Source organism: Alosa pseudoharengus, unplaced genomic scaffold (genome assembly GCF_046254945.1).
Source record: "Alosa pseudoharengus isolate Yale_2024_CS ecotype anadromous, Long Island Sound unplaced genomic scaffold, YU_APseudo_1.1 YU_APseudo_1.1_scf_22, whole genome shotgun sequence".
Classification (NCBI taxonomy): domain Eukaryota; kingdom Metazoa; phylum Chordata; class Actinopteri; order Clupeiformes; family Clupeidae; genus Alosa; species Alosa pseudoharengus.
The window spans coordinates 32121683-32136314 of NW_027468680.1; the positions used below are offsets into that span (position 1 = coordinate 32121683).

At 44.3% G+C, this 14632-nt stretch overlaps 1 protein-coding gene across 2 annotated transcripts in view; it reads right to left on the reverse strand.

Annotated features, from left to right (window-relative positions):
- The window catches only part of eif2ak4 (eukaryotic translation initiation factor 2 alpha kinase 4), a 47189-nt gene that overhangs the window by 19323 nt on the left and 13234 nt on the right, over nt 1–14632 (reverse strand). For both annotated transcript variants that reach the window (XM_076299748.1, XM_076299749.1), the window contains exons 18-30: nt 14425–14504; nt 13507–13608; nt 13147–13197; nt 12649–12885; nt 11435–11510; nt 10065–10186; nt 8800–8849; nt 8001–8169; nt 5658–5774; nt 4840–4902; nt 3463–3633; nt 2462–2596; nt 1855–1962 (exon numbers count right to left, since the gene is read on the reverse strand). In XM_076299748.1, the coding sequence (XP_076155863.1) occupies nt 1855–1962; nt 2462–2596; nt 3463–3633; nt 4840–4902; nt 5658–5774; nt 8001–8169; nt 8800–8849; nt 10065–10186; nt 11435–11510; nt 12649–12885; nt 13147–13197; nt 13507–13608; nt 14425–14504 (1481 nt within the window). The remainder of the gene's footprint in view (nt 1–1854; nt 1963–2461; nt 2597–3462; nt 3634–4839; nt 4903–5657; nt 5775–8000; nt 8170–8799; nt 8850–10064; nt 10187–11434; nt 11511–12648; nt 12886–13146; nt 13198–13506; nt 13609–14424; nt 14505–14632) is intronic.

A 14632-nucleotide genomic window follows, 5' to 3' on the forward strand; every position in this document is an offset into this window, starting at 1 on the left:
GAAAATTGTGGCCGATACCGATAACCGATATTAATATTGCTGTTATGGCCGATACCGATATTTACCGATGTCGATATATCTGTATAGAAAAAACATTTTTATGATAATCAAATAAAAAGCTATTTAACAAAATGCATTTTTTTAAATAACATTTCAATAGCCTACCTTAGAACACGAGAGGATTACAATATAATAGAATATATCTGTATTATTTTATATCCTGATATAAAAAGAGAGAATACTGAATGTCTGATATTTATGACAGCACTTTATGCAGATTAGCCTATAGGTATGGCACACTATAGGCCTACTATTTATATTACAACTCTCCCTCTTTAATTCAGCTGTGTGGTTGAAGCCTGGAAATATTGTAAACAAAGTAGCATAGTTGGCTAGCTTATCATAGTCTACTGATTGGACTGTTCAGTTTCCCCATGTGTGTTTAAGTTTCAAGGTAATATCTTGTTCTCCTTGGTACTGGCACTTTTGGGAAACATTGGTATTGAGATGATCAGTCAACTTGAAACCAAGAGTTTAAAACAAATATGTGCAGCATGCTAATGTTGCTAAGCAGATTTAATAGTAATTTAGCCGTCTTCTATGAGTCCTTGCTTTCACGATTGTAATGTTTTATTTGGATTGCGTTGCCCGAGTCGCGCGTGTCCATTGAGTGAGCGAGAGAGAGCGGGGCAAAGAGAGGGGGTTTATACTGTTTGGTAAAGTCTACAATGAAAGAAACGTAGGCTACCGCCAAGTAAAGCAGGAGATGTGTGTTGCTTATGCGGCCGCCTAAGCTGCAAAGCACTGCGTGAACACTAGAAAGTGTCGGTTCTGCCTTTTCACACCGCGACACAGGTTTGTGGATATGAGTGTTGCGATTTCAGTTTCGAATCGCATATTGTTACAGCCAAATTAAATTCCTATTACGACCATATAACTACATTCTGCCTGATACACAGTTATATTTAGCCTACCACGAGAGACGTTGTGCTAGGCGTGACATGACATGCAAGCCAGCCATCAACTTGACTACAAGCGACGTGAAAATCACGTTGCGGCCACGTGATGGCCACGTTAGTGTGTTTGCTGGGACGCAACGTTTTGAAAGAACTTTTGTCAGATGCCCAGTGTCTTCTTTCTGTCAGTCTTGTTGCTATGCTATTTTAAATAAGAAATATAATGCAATAGAAGGGCATATTTAACGGATTCAGTGTAGACAGATAACACGCTTGGATAGCTACACACACGTCAAATACACAGGAATGATTATCGGCCTGTTCACATCGGCTCTATTTTGACATCGGAACGATACCGATGTGTAAAAAAATGACCATATCGGCCGATATTTTATCGGTGGCCGATACTTTATCGGTGGCCGATACATCGTGCACCACTACTATACAGCCTGACAATCAATCTGAACAAGACATTCAAACCAGGGAAATCCAATCCCAGCAACCCCAGCTTCAGAAAGCAGCAACAACAGACAAGACAAGTTTCATTTCCATTTCACATTGACTTTTGACTGTCTCTGCAAACTCAATTTGAAACAGCAAAGTAATGCTACCTTGCACACAAAAAGCAACAATAGATGTGAAAATAACAGATTCTAGTGTCTATTCAAATTAGAATGGCTGTCTGTGTGTGCAATACCATTCCACACCGTCCACTCATGTTAACAGCAAGCCCAGCATAGCACAGCAGTGGTCTAAAAAACACACTATCAGCCGCAATCTCTTCCAGGAACACATGTACAGCTCTTTTTAGCCCACTCATGAATCAGTCATTGTTCAAGCAAACCTAAAAAAGGAAGTGGGGGCAAAGATGAAAACCAAAAAAGTCTGTTTGACCCACCGGCTCCTCCATAGAGGCCACAGCACCACAGATCTTATCCAGCGCCACGCTGACCCCAACTGCTGAGGGTGCGGGGCCTGGTCCCACCGGGCCGCGGAAGTCTGAGATCTACACACAGGACAACAAGGTGGAAAAAAACAGCAGGGAAGAACGTCAAATACAAAATATCTGAAACGGCAGATGTTGACATGGATTGAATGCCATGCCACATTACTTGCTAGTCCAAGTGGACAAGCTAAAAGTGGTCACAAAATGGACATGCTAGAAAAATTTGAAGTTGAAAAAGTTTTATCTGGAAATATTTTATGGTCTGTGTGTCAGTCATCAATCCACATCTAAAGTGTCACACTACCTTCCCACCAAAGAACACTTTCACTCTTTGAGCCCACTCTAGCAAAGGAGAAGACCTGTGTCTCAGTTCTCACACATCCATGTAGCACTTAGAATGGTCAGAACATATTCACTGTATCTCTAGTCACAGATATATGTAACCAGCACAACGTACGGGCTACAGTACATCCATTGTGGAGTAACTCTGGATTCATCTGATGGTCAAGGCCTTAACAACATGCCCTCTGGTTTAGGAAAGGTTGGGTATTGGTCATACCAGGTGGTCGTAGCGCCCACCAGCGGCGAGGATGTCAGGCACAGTGCGTCTGCGCTTCCTGACAAAGGCCACAAACTGGAAGATGACCCCCCTGTGATGCTGGATCTTATACACCAGGCCCAGGTTCACCATCACCTTAGGAAAAAGAGAGAGACTTTCATTTTCACTTTCATTTATCTACATGAAACCATTAATTTACCAACAACTTACATTGTCTCAAGGTGTTAGTTCAAGGTTCAAGTTAAAGGTGAGTCCATGCCAGATCGGAGAGTAAGTTTGACTGTCCTATAACACAGTTATTACACATTCCTAACCTCTTCTGCAAAAGTTCTAAGTTCTAAGTTCTGTAAAGTTATGAGTTAAGCTATATGTTTATTTAATGTTGATCTGACATTTGAATGCATATCAAGTTGAGCATTGTGGTCTCTGCCACACAGTTCTTACTTCTGGCAGAGACACACAAACTTATTTTCAAACAAATTTAAACCTCACAGTATATGACTGTTACCAAGATATAGGATAATATATCCTGTATGTCTCACTCCATTGAAGGGTACCATATGTCTATGCAATAATCATTTCCCACAACTTGAAGTCTAGGATGCGTATGAGGAATTAAGAGTGGGACTCCATTGTGTAACATGTCGTGGTGTGTGGACTGACGTGATTAGGACATATGATGCTGCTTTTTTTTGGACAACATATTTTGCCGATATGTTTATCTGGTTGATATTTTTTAAAAGTAATTTATTCTATAATTATATATATTTCCGTACACATTACAGTCTAAGGGATTTAGGGAATTTGGGCAAATGTTTATAGCAGCCAAACTTTCCCCAAATTGTCCTAAAGCATGTTTATGTTTGTTGCCAGACATTACAAGGCAAATGGTCATAATGTGAGTGATCGCAAAAATAATAACTTTAACTTTGTATATTCGATTAACACAGCCTACTGCTAATATCTATTATGCAATCAATCAACCTCTAATGATGATCTACCTGCAGCTTGATGCCCAATTTCCTGAGCAGGCTGGTCAGCTCCTCCAGCTCCTTGACGCCCTGCTTGGCCAGCTGGGTCACGGCCGTCTTCTGCTTGGTCAGGAAGTCTAGCGATGGAACCAGGTCTTGCAGCTCACCCTTCTGCCCAATGAACTTGTACAGCGTCTGCAACTGATGCAACAGGGCACAAGTCTATTGATTAGATAGATATACACATAATGATTATTACATACTAGATGATTTAATTAGTTGCAATTAGTTGCACTCTGTCAATGTATAACAGAGTTAGATTGCAATCTAGTGTGGATTAAGGAGAAGCTTTAGGCATTGAGTAATTAATTAGTTGACGGGAGTCATGCTGTGTGTGTGTGTGTGTGTGTGTGTGTGTGTGTGTGTGTGTGTGTGTGTGTGTGTGTGTGTGTGTGTGTGTGTGTGTGTGTGTGTGTGTGTGTGCGTGTGTGTGTGTGTGTGTATGAGTGTGTGTGTGTGTGTGTGTGTGTGTGTGTGTGTGTGTGTGTGTGTGTACGGGTGGATAAGAGGCATTATTGTAAATCGTTTTTAGCGCTCGGAGGAGTACTCATTATATACTTGTAAAACACAGCAGACACATTAACAAGGTTCAAAACTTAATTTTCATTGGTGGTGGTCTTTGGGAGGCAAGAAGAAGGACAGAAGAACAAAGAAAGGGCAAGGGTAAGAGCAGAAAATCTTTTGAGAGGAAACCGTTAACATAAACATAAACATAATTAATAGCTAATTAACACTAACTGTAATCCATAGAGAACAGATTAAATTCCAAGTGTTTTCAAAGACATGCATTGCGTTATAGCCAAATGCCTCTTTGTTAAGATGATCTCCCTCAGCATAGAAATAACCAGGAAGGACTGGACCACAGCTCCAAATATTTATGAGACAAATCTACACCTGGGGGCATGTTTCATTCATGAATCAACCCTTCTGACATCCAACTTCATTCAGGGATATTAATCAAAATCTCATTGCAGTTTTTTTCCTTCTTTCTGGAAAAATATTTTGAAGTCAACCCTGCAAGCCCAGGGGATGATCCAGCTGAAGCGGCGGACTGCAGCCCAGCAGGCTCGGTGGCACAGGAAGGGGACTCCCGCTGTTACTGGACGCCTCTCATTTCACATGCAAGACCTGCTCCCCAGGTCTGGATGAGCTTCCAGCTCTTATAAAGGTGGCCATCATACACATGGTGATTTCACTGGGTTTGGCAGGCCAGGCAGAGGTGCCTGTACACGCCCACCCCCCCCCCCCCCCCCTTAGCCCTGTCCTGGGGAAGACATTAGGCTGCAAAGTGTGCGGAGAGGGAGTATGAAGCTAACCAAACCTGGAGCAGGAAGAGAGGGGACTCACGCTGTTGGACAGAGATAAATTGAAGAACTTGGCCTCCACTTCTCGCTTTGTGAGCTTTTCACTCTGAAACACAAAAAGTGTGAGTCTATTAGTGTGTGTGTGTGTGTGTGTGTGTGTGTGTGTGTGTGTGTGTGTGTGTGTGTGTGTGTGTGTGTGATGGGGTGACTCAAATGGCAATCCTTGCCAGAGAGCACTCACTGTTCATGCAAAGTTAAAACAGAAAAAAGATGTAACCAAACATTTGATAATATTCCACACAGCTGAGAATAAGAAACTGGAAGGCTGCATTTTCCATTAAAACACAAGACAAGACTCCATCCGTGTCTCTCCCCAATTCTTACTCTCAGATGACTCCCTTTGATTATACGTAAATAGAACAATGCTCTGGTAACAGCAGAATCCACCATTAGGAGCACTGATAGGAACGGATTATTCAGCGAACTGATTATAATGGCCTATCAGCCAACTAGCATCTCATCATCAGACCCTCATTTCCTGTGTTGCCATCATTCTCAGGACTGACTTTTCTTCAAGATTATGCTGTATTCAGAGTGAATATTTTATTAAAATTCACAAAACTCATCCTTCACTGATCCCGAGTATGGAATTTGTTACATTTGTACAATGTTATCATAATAAATTTGAGAAGTTATGGCGTCATTCATTAAAACAGTAACCCTGTTCTGAGTGAGTGAGTCACTCATAAGTCTCATAAGGCTCTAAAAAGCATCTTGTCAAATATGTACACTTGATAACCCCCTCATGACATACAGCATGGGGGGAGAGTGGGGGGGGGGGGGGGGTGTCAGGTCTCTCACCATGGAATCACACAGGATGTTGGCTGCCTGCATGAGTTTGTCCTCAGGCACGCCGCTGTGCAGCAGAATGGCCCTCAGCAGGCTGGTGTGGTTCAGGTAGACTGTGTAGTTCCTCTCCTGCACACACACACACACGCACGCACGCACGCACGCACGCACGCACGCACGCACGCACGCACGCACGCACGCACACACAGTTAGTGCGCCATGCAGCACAGTTTATAACAATCCCAGAACAGTAATAGGAGTCAGGACAGGTGTCAGATGAAGGTAAGGTCAGTGGCAATCATTTCAAACAGTATAAAAAACAATGTTGACCCTCGTGCATCTTCATGGACACTCTACCAGTACAGTACAGGAGGAGGAAGAGGAAAGGCAGAGTGGTGCAGCATTTAAAACATCAATGGCTTATTTATGGAAAATGGCACTTTATATATTGTTGGGCTGTGGGACCAGGGATGACTGAAGCTTCGGCTACATTGTCACTGAATATGGAAGCTTCACTGTACATGATTAGAGAATCAAAAGTCTGATTTCTGAGACTGGAGTTCTGGGGGGGAAAATACACTGCACACATACAAACATGTAAACACTGAGGAGAACACATAATGATTACAAACAGCCCACACACATAGAGCACAAGAGAATAGGGGCCAGCTTTGAAATGGTGCTGCCAAACTGATTCATCATGGCCTATCCTGCCCTGTTATCCAGAGTGACTCAAAACTTTTGAGCTGAATTATCGGTGTTTTTTGTGTGTGTGTGTGTGTGTGTGTGTGTGTGTGTGTGTGTGTGTGTGTGTGTGTGTGTGTGTGTGTGTGTGCGTGTGGTTGTCTACTTGTGTCTCTCTGTGTGAATGTGTCTTTATGTATATGTGTGTATGTGCGTATCCTCATCTGAGTTTGTGTGTGTGTGTGTGTGTGTGAAACTCATAGCCCCAGGGCAGTGCTGTGGAACAGACTCTCCATCTCTATGATGTTGGATACGCTGAGCCTCTAAGGGTTAAGTGGGGTGAACCGTTGCCAGGTCTCCGCGACAAACAAAGTAAAAACGTAGGTTTACGCATGTCCGTTTAGAAGTGAACCAAAGTGATATTTACCATAGTATGGTCAACGAATATCACCGCTTGTTGATGGATTTACTCAACCTGTCTACAACTTCGCCAACCAGAACTCAGCCATCTACCATCTACTCAGCCGTACCCATGATGGATTTTAGTTTCTCTTTAAACGAAACTCAGAACCTGCATGTTTGAAGGCTAAAGCATGGAGTGAACTACTGAGATTAAGTGCTTTATTGTCTACTTATGTTATGGTAGTCTGGGGACATGTTGCTAAAAAGTAGTCTATTATAACTTGATGATTGCACCTGTGCGATCACTCAGAGCAAAGTGGACTCATGGTAGGGCATCAAGTCAAGGTGTTGAAGTTTTCTACTAAAAGTACTTCAGCATAATCATATGAAAGCAGATGATCTGACATTCAAGTAAACAGCATTGGTGAAAGAAAGGGTAGTCTGCAATAGCAATGCTGTGGATAGGCAGCAGGCATACAGCTAACCAGGCGCACACACACACACACACACACACACACACACACACACACACACACACACACACACACACACACACACACACACACACACACACACACACACACACACACACACACACACACACACACACACACACACACACACACACACACACACACACACACACACACAGGCATAGAGCACCTGTCTGACACATAAAGGCCTAATGATACTGGAGAATGCACGCAGCTGTACAGGTCCAATCCAGCTGTTTAAACATCCTGAGCTCTGAACTGGTGACACAGGAAATGGCCGTGTCAGGCGGCTCTCTCTGGAGGTTGGGCCAGCCAGTGGAGTTAATGGCTCCAGGTCAACTACAGCACCCTCAGTGGGAGCTGAGCATACACTGGGCTCTCATTTAAGGAGGGTGAACCCCTGACACCAGTGGCTTGTTGAAATCTGCCGAATGCTCACTGTGAACTACCTTCTCGGATCAGTTGCTTGTCTTCACAAACGTCCCCCGCAAACTCAAGGCAAAAGAAAAAAGGTTTGGTGGCTATTATGGAGGCACCTCAACTGCTGTTCCAATGAGTACCAACAAGGTATTAAGGGCAGAGGGCAAACAGAATACAGCAGAACCAACTACCGGTAGTTAATGGCAAACACAGACACAGACACAGACACATACACCAACACACATACATGCACACAGCCACACACATGAACTAACAGACACACAAAAAGACATACAGACAGAGACAGACAAACTCGTCTACACAAGAGCACACATGGAAAAATCCACCATGTTACCTGCAGAGCGCTGAACTCGTGGATGATCTCAGAGATGGTGTAGATGGCCTCTGCGTCGGGCAGCAGGGTGTTGGTGACGGGGGCCACGATGTCAAAGGCACATTCCAGCATCTCTCGGGGGTGCGAGCGGTCCAGCTTCCGCGGCCGAAACACACGCTCTATGCTGTACCTGTCGCATTGGGAAACAGACAATAAGAGCAGTACTGGGACCTCCAAAGTCCAATGCTGTCCCTGGATGAGACAGAAACAGCCAGATGGGAGTGTGCCACCACAACACTTCAACACATGTTCAGAGAGAAACAACCAAATAGGGGAGAATAGCACTAGTATGCCAACAGAAGCATTAACTACCTGGGTGATAAGACTACTGCAATGCCTAACAAATAATATTGTATTCAATGCTCTTTCAATATTGTAATCAATATTGTAACTATAAAGAAGGAAAATGAAGCAAAGGACACAACTGTGTCATTTAAACACCCATATATGTGAGGGGAAGAAACTGCAGATGGTTCTGCTGCAGCTTGGACCAGTAAGGACAGAGCACCTGGCTGTTACCCAACCAGGAAGGACAGACTACAAAGGGCCATGACTGCAAGGACACATATCCTTGACTCCTCAAAGATTCCTTGACTGTTTCCAATTGTAAAATTTCTCATGCTTTTCTTGCTGCTGTCAAATGTGGTTTACTTTCAAAACACTCAGATAAGTTGTTTATTAGGCTATTCTTGGACCCTGTGTTCTACTTCAGAAAATTATAGAAGGGCAGTGAAGTCTGAGCAAGAGCATCAGTAATTACCTTTTTAAGTGTGAGATGTTGTTTCGAGCAACGAATCTTGCAAAAGCCAACTGCAGCACAATGTCATGAACGACATGAAACAGAGAGAGAGAGAGAGAGAGAGAGAGAGAGAGAGAGAGAGAGAGAGAGATAGAAAGAGAGAGAGAGAGGGCACACAATTAAGAGTGAGTAATACATCTCTGGAGACACCATTCAGTGACGCAGAGATCAAATGCCTGATGGCTTTTCATGCTTTAATGAACCACAGGACTGCCAAGTTAGTGCAGTGGCATTCACTTCCCGGCTGCTGTGTTATCGTGTGTCCGCTCACTGAAATGGAATTTAATTTCTCACACACTAGTGTAAGTGTAGGGGAATTAACTTCCTGCGTCAGTGCAGTGGCATTTTACTTCTTCACTGGTGTGTTAATGTAAGTAGTGTCATTTCAATGACATTAACTTCCTATCTGCTGTGTCTGTGTAACTGTGTTAAACTTCCTATCTGTTGTGTGTGAACTGTATTCACTTCCTGTTCACTGTTTTTGTTTAACTGTATTCACTTCCTGTCTGTTGTGTCTGTGTAACTGTGTTCACTTCCTGTTCACTGTTTTTGTTTAACTGTATTCACTTCCTGTCTGTTGTGTCTGTGTAACTGTGTTCACTTCTTATTCACTGTGTCTGTAGGCTCGTTCTGGATTAACAGCGGTTGACCTTGCCTGACTTGATACGTCAACATGATCTGCAATGATCTGCCAGTGTCAGCCAGGAGGAGCTAATAAAGATGTCAGACAGCCCCCGGGAGCTAGGAGATATCGCGGAATTTTGTTTGCACTTACAGTAATACAATTTAAATTTCCTTCCAATTTCCTTCATTAAAATGAACATGATTACTGACTAAATAGATAATTATGATGTTGATTTCATAAACCATTGTTGGCATACATTCAACAGATGTTTGTGTCATTGGTCTACACTACAGCATTAAATAGCAGAATAATACGTTTCCAGTACCACTCCTACAGAAATCACATACAAGAAGGTATCCCTTTGAATTTTGAACAAGTTTACTTCAGGCACATTGCTCCCATGAGGTCTTAAGGTCATGTGACATGGTGACATCACAGTGACTTTGACCAAGTCAAACAGCATATCTAACCAGCATGCATTGCGTTCAACCCAGCATGCCATGCATCACTTTAAGCCAGATCTGCCAAATAAGTCCTGTGTGTTAATTTCTTGTCTGTTTTGTCTGCGTAACTGTGCTCACTTCCTGTCTGTTGTACATACCCGCAAGTCATAGGGCAGTGTGACCAGCATGCCACTGTGGTCCATGAAGCAGGCCAGCTCACAGCCCTCATACAACGTCCGGTTCCTAGGCAACAGCAGTGGCATCTGGAGCCGCACAGCACCTGTGTGTGTGTGTGTGTGTGTGTGTGTGTGTGTGTGTGTGTGTGTGTGTGTGTGTGTGTGTGTGTGTGTGAGAGAGAGAATGTGAGTAAGAGTGAGAGTGAGAGTGTGAGTGTGAGTGTGAGTGTGAGTGTGAGTGTGAGTGTGAGTGTGAGTGTGAGTGTGAGTGTGAGTGTGAGTGCGTGTTGGTTTATGAGGGCAGTCACAAGCACACAATGTTAAAATAACACATCAGATCACAGCTGTTAGACTAACTGGCAAGGATACACATGGCAGAAATACCACACCACAGAACATAAAGGGCTGCATGGTAACGAAAACACAAGGAAATCAAAGCTACTATACATTAAGCTACATACAGCTGGAGGCTACATCCATATGTGCACATACGTATAATAAACTGAGACTACTATTCTGCTACTATACACAGCCTTCAAGTCTGTAGCCGCACACATCAATAACATCTTAAGGAACACAAGCACAGCTTGAAGCCTGATGGGCAGGCATTCATCAGTGCAATGACACCTCACAAGAGTAGCCTGGCGGCAGTTGGAAACACACACACACTAAACCCATCCTATCCTACAGGCTCAGTGTGGGACTGTGTGAGTGCCAACCAAACGCATGCCCCATATTGTTTCATGAAAGAAAAACAGAAAATAGAGGAACAACACCACTGCTTTTATTCCACTGGATAAATAAAGGCATGTGTGGCAAGCTAACACAAGATGTCCCCAGTGCCTCTCTCTCTCTCTCTCTCTCTTCTGTCTCTTCTCTCTCTCTCTAATGCTCAGCCTAACTTTTCTCTTCCTCATTCATTTTCTCACCACCCCCCTTCCATTTCTCCCTCTCTCTTGTTCATATTTCCTCCCTCTATCTACCTCTTTCTCCCTCTCTTTCTCCCTGTCCCTCTTTATGATGGGTGCTTGTGGCTTCCCCTCCACACAGTCTCCATCCACACATGAGGCTGCAAACAGCTCGCAGGCCCCCATCTATAATCATGACAGTGGCGCCCCAACCAGAAAACCCACTTCCCCGAGTCGGCTTTCAGGGTTAATATTTCTGTCTCGGCTTAGCGTTCGTGTTCGTGTGGCCCGAGACTCCAATGGCACGACCCAGGAGAGAAAAAGCAGTCGGTGTGTGACTAAGACTGAGGCAGCGGAGATGGAGGTCGTGGTGGTGGTGTTTTTTTTTTTCAAACATGAGCGGATTTCCTGGAGTGCTGGCTCACACACCGCGGCGTGACTCACCGTGCTTTCTGAAGATCCTGGTGATTGTTTCGTACACATACTGTTGCAGTTTGGCGCTGTTGAAATTAAAACTGCCCTGGAGCGAGAAAAAAACAGAAGGAAGGATAGAGGGAGGGAGAGAAGAAAGGAGAGAGGAAGGGAGAGAGGGTTAGACACACAGAGAGCCATTGATGAGGCGCAAACACAGCCAGCTTTATGCATCCCAGATGAAGAGAGCACAAGACAGCCTCGCATGAAACTCTACAGTGCCACCTAAAGGTTACGAATGTGGGTCAAAAAGCCAACCAACACTGGGAAATGTGCTTTTCTGAGAGATTAGCTCGTGTATATAAACTAAAGAGTAGGCGCTGTACTAAACAGGACCTGGAGTAAGATGAGACAATTGGAATTGAGCCCATGAAAACAAAATAAGCTACCGGTCTAAAGTCTAAAAGCTTTTTCTCAATGGATATCTCCACTGAAATTATCTTTTTGTCCAGGGCTAGGGCTTAATCCAAGTATGGGAAACTGGCCCACAGAAGACCTTGCTGAGAGTTGTTGACAGTCAACAAAGCCATGCTAGCCTGGTAGGAATTGTATGGAAATGGGAGCTTTTTTCACCTCCACACACTCAAATTCAATGGTTCTCCTTTGGAATGATGCAACTGACACGTTTTGATGAGCAAGGCACAAGCAGAAAAAAAAGTGAGGATTCTAAAAATGCAAGCTGCTCAAAGTTCAAAATGATATGGTCATGTTTTTTTTTTTTTCAAAGTTTTTTTTCTCACTATCATTGCAAACAATTGTGGAGTTAGCGGAATTGTTAAGTCGATTGATCCATGGAGGAAAGGTGTGCCCATAAGGTCGATCAAGTCTTCTTTATCTGGATGCCCTCACTGGCCTGCTGGGTTGTGGGAAAAGCTCACCCTGGAAAGCCTGTGAGAGCTAGGCTAACACTGCCAGAAAAACCTAGACACCGTTACAAGAACACCGCTAATGAGTCCTCTCTGCTCTCCACTCTTTCTGTGCACCTTTACATGGCAAAGCCTCTCTACATCTTCTGTTTACATGTGAGAAAATATTGAAGCACAATGAATGAATGTGTGAATGAACTTCGATGAATAAGCACAATGAATCAGTGAATGACCTTCATGGATAAGCCTCTCTCCATCTTATATAGTATTCATACACGGCTGAGTGACACCCATGTAAGTGGCCTGGGGGCCAGCAGATACCTTGTGGATGTCGATGTCGTAGGTGTAGTCCATGACGAGCGACGTGCTCTGGGAGAAGAGCTGGCTGACCATGGTGCGGTAGGCCTTGCCGTTGACGTTGGCCATGGTGTGCTGCAGCACCTCGTGCAGCTCCGACTCCTCCATCTGCGGCGGCGGCAGCAGCTCGCTCCTCAGCAGCTCCTGGGCCGTGGGACGCAGCGCCGGGTCGTGGTTCAGCAGCCAGCCAATCACCTTCCTCTGCAGGGACAGGCCGAAGCAGAACGCAAAGAAATGTGATATTCTAGAACAATGCCGCTGACCGTATCTAGATGAGAGAACTGGTGGTTAAGGATACAGTGGTGCTTTAGCAAAGGGATTGGTATTGAGTGTAGGTCTGGGAAAAGAGTCTTCATGGTGTAGTAAACTCAATACATCTATGGTGAACATATAGATTTTACACTTCAGCACAAATAAATGCACAACATGTTCAAAGCAAGACACCTGAGCAAGACACCTCACCTGAGTTCCACTTTCATATTCCACAAAGTCCTCTGGGAACTCAACAGACTCCTAGGAAAAGCAAACAAAACAATAGTGAACTTGGATTGCCCCTGCAATTTACAAAACAGCTACAATCGTCCACAAAGTGCTTCATCAGTAGACGCTTGAGGTCTGGGAGGCTCCAGAGTGCCCTGTCAAACTCAGCTTTGCACGATTCGGAGTGTCATATGACATGATATGTGTATATGTGTGTGTGTGTGTGTGTGTGTGTGTGTGTGTGTGTGTGTAGAGTTACCTATTTCTCAAATAGCTAAGATTCATTCTGAGGCTGTGTGTGTGTGTGTGTGTGTGTGTGTGTGTGTGTGTGTGTAATCTCACCATTCTCAGCATGCTCAGGACTGAGATCCGCTCTGAAGCTGTGGTCATGGGTCTATAGGACATCTCAAATAGGATAATCCCTAGGCTGAAGAGATCGACTTTCTGTGGTGAGAGGCATGCACGCACACACACACACACACACACACACACACACACACACACACACACACACACACACACACACACACACACACACACACACACACACACACACACACACACACACACACACACACACACACACACACACACACACACACACACACACACACACACACACACACACACACACACACACACACACACACACACACACACACACACACACACACACACACACACAGTAAGAGAGAGAGAGACAGAGAGAGAGAAACCTCAATACCTCTTCATAATAAAAGCAACAAAAAAATATTTTTCCACAGCCTCCCGGCAGGAGCCGACTTCTTTCTGCGATTCGGACATCTTTAACGTTCCTTCAGACCACATCTGCACACATAAAACCATCATGGACCAAACAATGACCCTCTTCCCCAACCACAGCAGGATGGAAACACATTTACACCACACTGTACAGGGGCCCTTGTGGTGAGGGAAGTCATTGATGTTGGGTCTGTCAGCGAAAAGGTTTCTTACTTAGCATAGCATTTAACCCTCCCCCATCCCCCAAAATCATACCTGATTTTATAGTTGTCAGCTGTGTCAAAGAAAGTTTCTTAAGTTAACATATAATTTAGCCCCCCACACAAACACACACACATCGTGCTTCCTACCTGATTGAATGGTTGTTGGCTCGGTCAATGAAATGGTGTCATTTCACCCCCCCACCCCCCAAAGTCATAACTGGCTGTATGGTTGTCAGGTCTGCTAATGGGACGGTTTCTTATTTAGCATAACATTTAACCCCCCTGTGTTTCCTACCTGGTTGTATGTGGCTTTGGTGTTGCCCTGCACTTCTGGGCTGACGTATAAGGCGGTGCCAACCATGCCAGTCAGGTTCCCTGTCCCAGGGAGGAGAGGAAAGATGCTTTTCAATGATGAAACATGTTTTTCAGAAGCACACTTGTCTGCATTTTTTCCCTGGGTATTTGGAGAGTTGTCCCTCACTTGAAAGTCACTGTCATGTTAT